The sequence below is a fragment of the Mus pahari genome, chromosome 23 (assembly GCF_900095145.1).
Source record: "Mus pahari chromosome 23, PAHARI_EIJ_v1.1, whole genome shotgun sequence".
Taxonomy (NCBI): Eukaryota; Metazoa; Chordata; class Mammalia; order Rodentia; family Muridae; genus Mus; species Mus pahari.
In genome coordinates, this window is record NC_034612.1 from 35,304,755 (window position 1) to 35,306,996 (window position 2,242).

Consider the following 2,242-nt stretch of genomic DNA (forward strand, 5'->3'; position numbering starts at 1 on the left):
GTGTTGTTGAGAAGTACCCCTGAGGAGGGACAGGGCTGTTGGCTGTCTCCTTGAGCTTTGTCATCTTGTCCGCTGCCCTCACTGCAGTTTTTTAGGATGTCCAGGATCTTGCACACACTCTCTGTCCGTTTACACCAAAAAACTCCACCCCTCCCCCACCTTTTTTTTTTTTTTTTTTTTATTAAAACTTTTCGGATTACATGCTAGATTTAAGACATTTTCTTACATGTGGGAGAGAGTTTACTCATTGGCTCATTGGGAAGGTTTTTTAGTATGTTTTCCATTCCTGGCTCTTTGATCTTTATAGGCATACTTCTCCGCCTTCCTACCACCCGGATTCATTGTGTGAATTCCTGCCCAGCCCTGAGTCATACCCAGGCAAGTGCTTTCTCTGGAGAAACACTTGCAGTCCTTACGGCAGGAATCACCAAGAGATGGCCCAGGGATCGGCTTTCCGTCGGGAGTGCTCATCCTAGCACGGAAACTCCTTTTCCAAGATTGTAAGATATCAAACTTGGTTGATGGAATATATGTTCCTTGGGATGCCACCATTATGTAAAGTTGCCGCTCCCTCCTTAAGTGACATTTGGTGAATCTCTAACATGGAAACCTTCCTTATGATCATGTGCATTTGGAACTCCGTTCATTCATAAACCCCACTTGGTGGTCAGCTACTTGTGTGAAATGCCACAAAGCTAACTCTCTCTTCAGTTGCCATCTTTTCCTGGTATTTTAGAGTAGGGAACAGATGCTGGATGCTCTTTCTAGCAGTGAGTATGGCCTGCCCACTGTGACGCCTTACTTGTGTGATCTACTTCTCTCATGTTTGGTATCATTTTTTTTCTTCCTTTAAAGTTCTGTCTTCTTGTACCTGATTCGTTGTGGTACTGAACCAATTGCTGTATTTATATTACCTTTCCTACTTAAGTGTTCTTAATGCTGTCTTTGATAGAGGGGAAGTAGGGGGAACAGAAATTAAATAGTTCAGGGCATCAAAATGGATGTATTTTTAAAAGCTTTGTAAATTGTAAAATGATCTATATATAATTGTAAACTACTGTTAATTTTACCTAATACAGAATTTTCAACAGTTCACTTGTGTACTTTTTGTAGTAAAGAAATTTGTAGTACTTTAACTCAAGCTTATAATATACTACCAAGTGGAACTTTACCTCATTTTATCTTGTCATCTTTTCACACACAAAGGACACACATACATGCATACCCGCATAAACTATAAGAAACCCTCCTACACTACCCAGCTTGCTCTTGTGACCGAGCCAGCACAACCTTAGCAACTATTTTAACACCCTTGGGAATTCATTTTATCTTTGTGGGTCCTCCATATTTCATTTTAAATGTAAGGTTAAATTTAGTATTTACTAATTATTTAGTGTTTGGGATTATAACATAAGACCTTTTATAATTCAGTCCATGGCTTAGTCTCTTTTTCCAATTCATGTATCTCCCATGGCTATATTTGTATTTATCACAGGTACCAAAAGAGTAGTCCCTTGATTAAATGTTTGCACTAGACAGCAGTAAATAAATAAATGGCCGAGTTTACAAAATGCTTGATGTCTTGGAGACAACAGTAATTTCCATAGAATGTGTCTTACTGTCATGACTACTGTTTGTACCACATGCTGTGTATACCTCATTAATCCTTGTTATAACTCAACAGAAGCAGAGGATGTTACTCTTTTTAAATAGCTTCTTTTAAAGCCTTTAAGCCTAGCACTAGGGAGGTAGGAGCAAGCAGATCTTGAGTTTGAGGCCAGCCTAATCTGTATTGATTTCCAGGACAGTCAAGGCTACACAGAGAAACTTTGTCTCAAAAGCAAAAAACAAAGCAAAGCAGAAAATTCTTTAAACAGTTACATTTCTTTATTTGAAGGGAGTGGTGCACACCAAAGCTTGCATGTTGAGTTCAGAGGATAACTTTCTAATCATTTCTCTCCTTGTGCTATGTTCTGGGGGTTGGATCCAGGTCATCAGGCTTAATGACGAGCTCCTTTACTAAATCATCTCACTGGCCACGGAGGATAGTATTAATTTTTTCTAAGAAAATTGAGGCTCTGGGACCTGCCTCTGTCCCTGAAGCACATGCTTTTTTCTGCCTGCGGCACAGTAGGTCCAATCATGTATGACATTAAAAATCTTGGGTTGGTTTGTTTTTAAACCAGCCAGAGCTATACAGTGAGAGTCTCAGTCTCTCTCTCTCTCTCTCTCTCTCTCTCTC

At 39.7% G+C, this 2,242-nt stretch overlaps 1 protein-coding gene across 4 annotated transcripts in view; it reads left to right on the forward strand.

Moving 5' to 3' along the window:
* Znf655 (zinc finger protein 655) overlaps positions 1–2,242 on the forward strand; it is a 16,883-nt gene that overhangs the window by 5,578 nt on the left and 9,063 nt on the right. The window contains exon 5 of one of the 4 annotated variants that reach the window (XM_021222562.1): positions 308–1,091. The exons of 2 other annotated variants lie outside the window; for them this stretch is intronic. In XM_021222562.1, coding sequence (XP_021078221.1) covers positions 308–504 — 197 coding nt within the window. In that variant the 3' untranslated portion in view covers positions 505–1,091. Of the gene's footprint in view, positions 1–307; positions 1,755–2,242 lie in introns of those variants that run through there. One more of the 4 variants, XM_021222563.2, reaches the window with a different exon arrangement.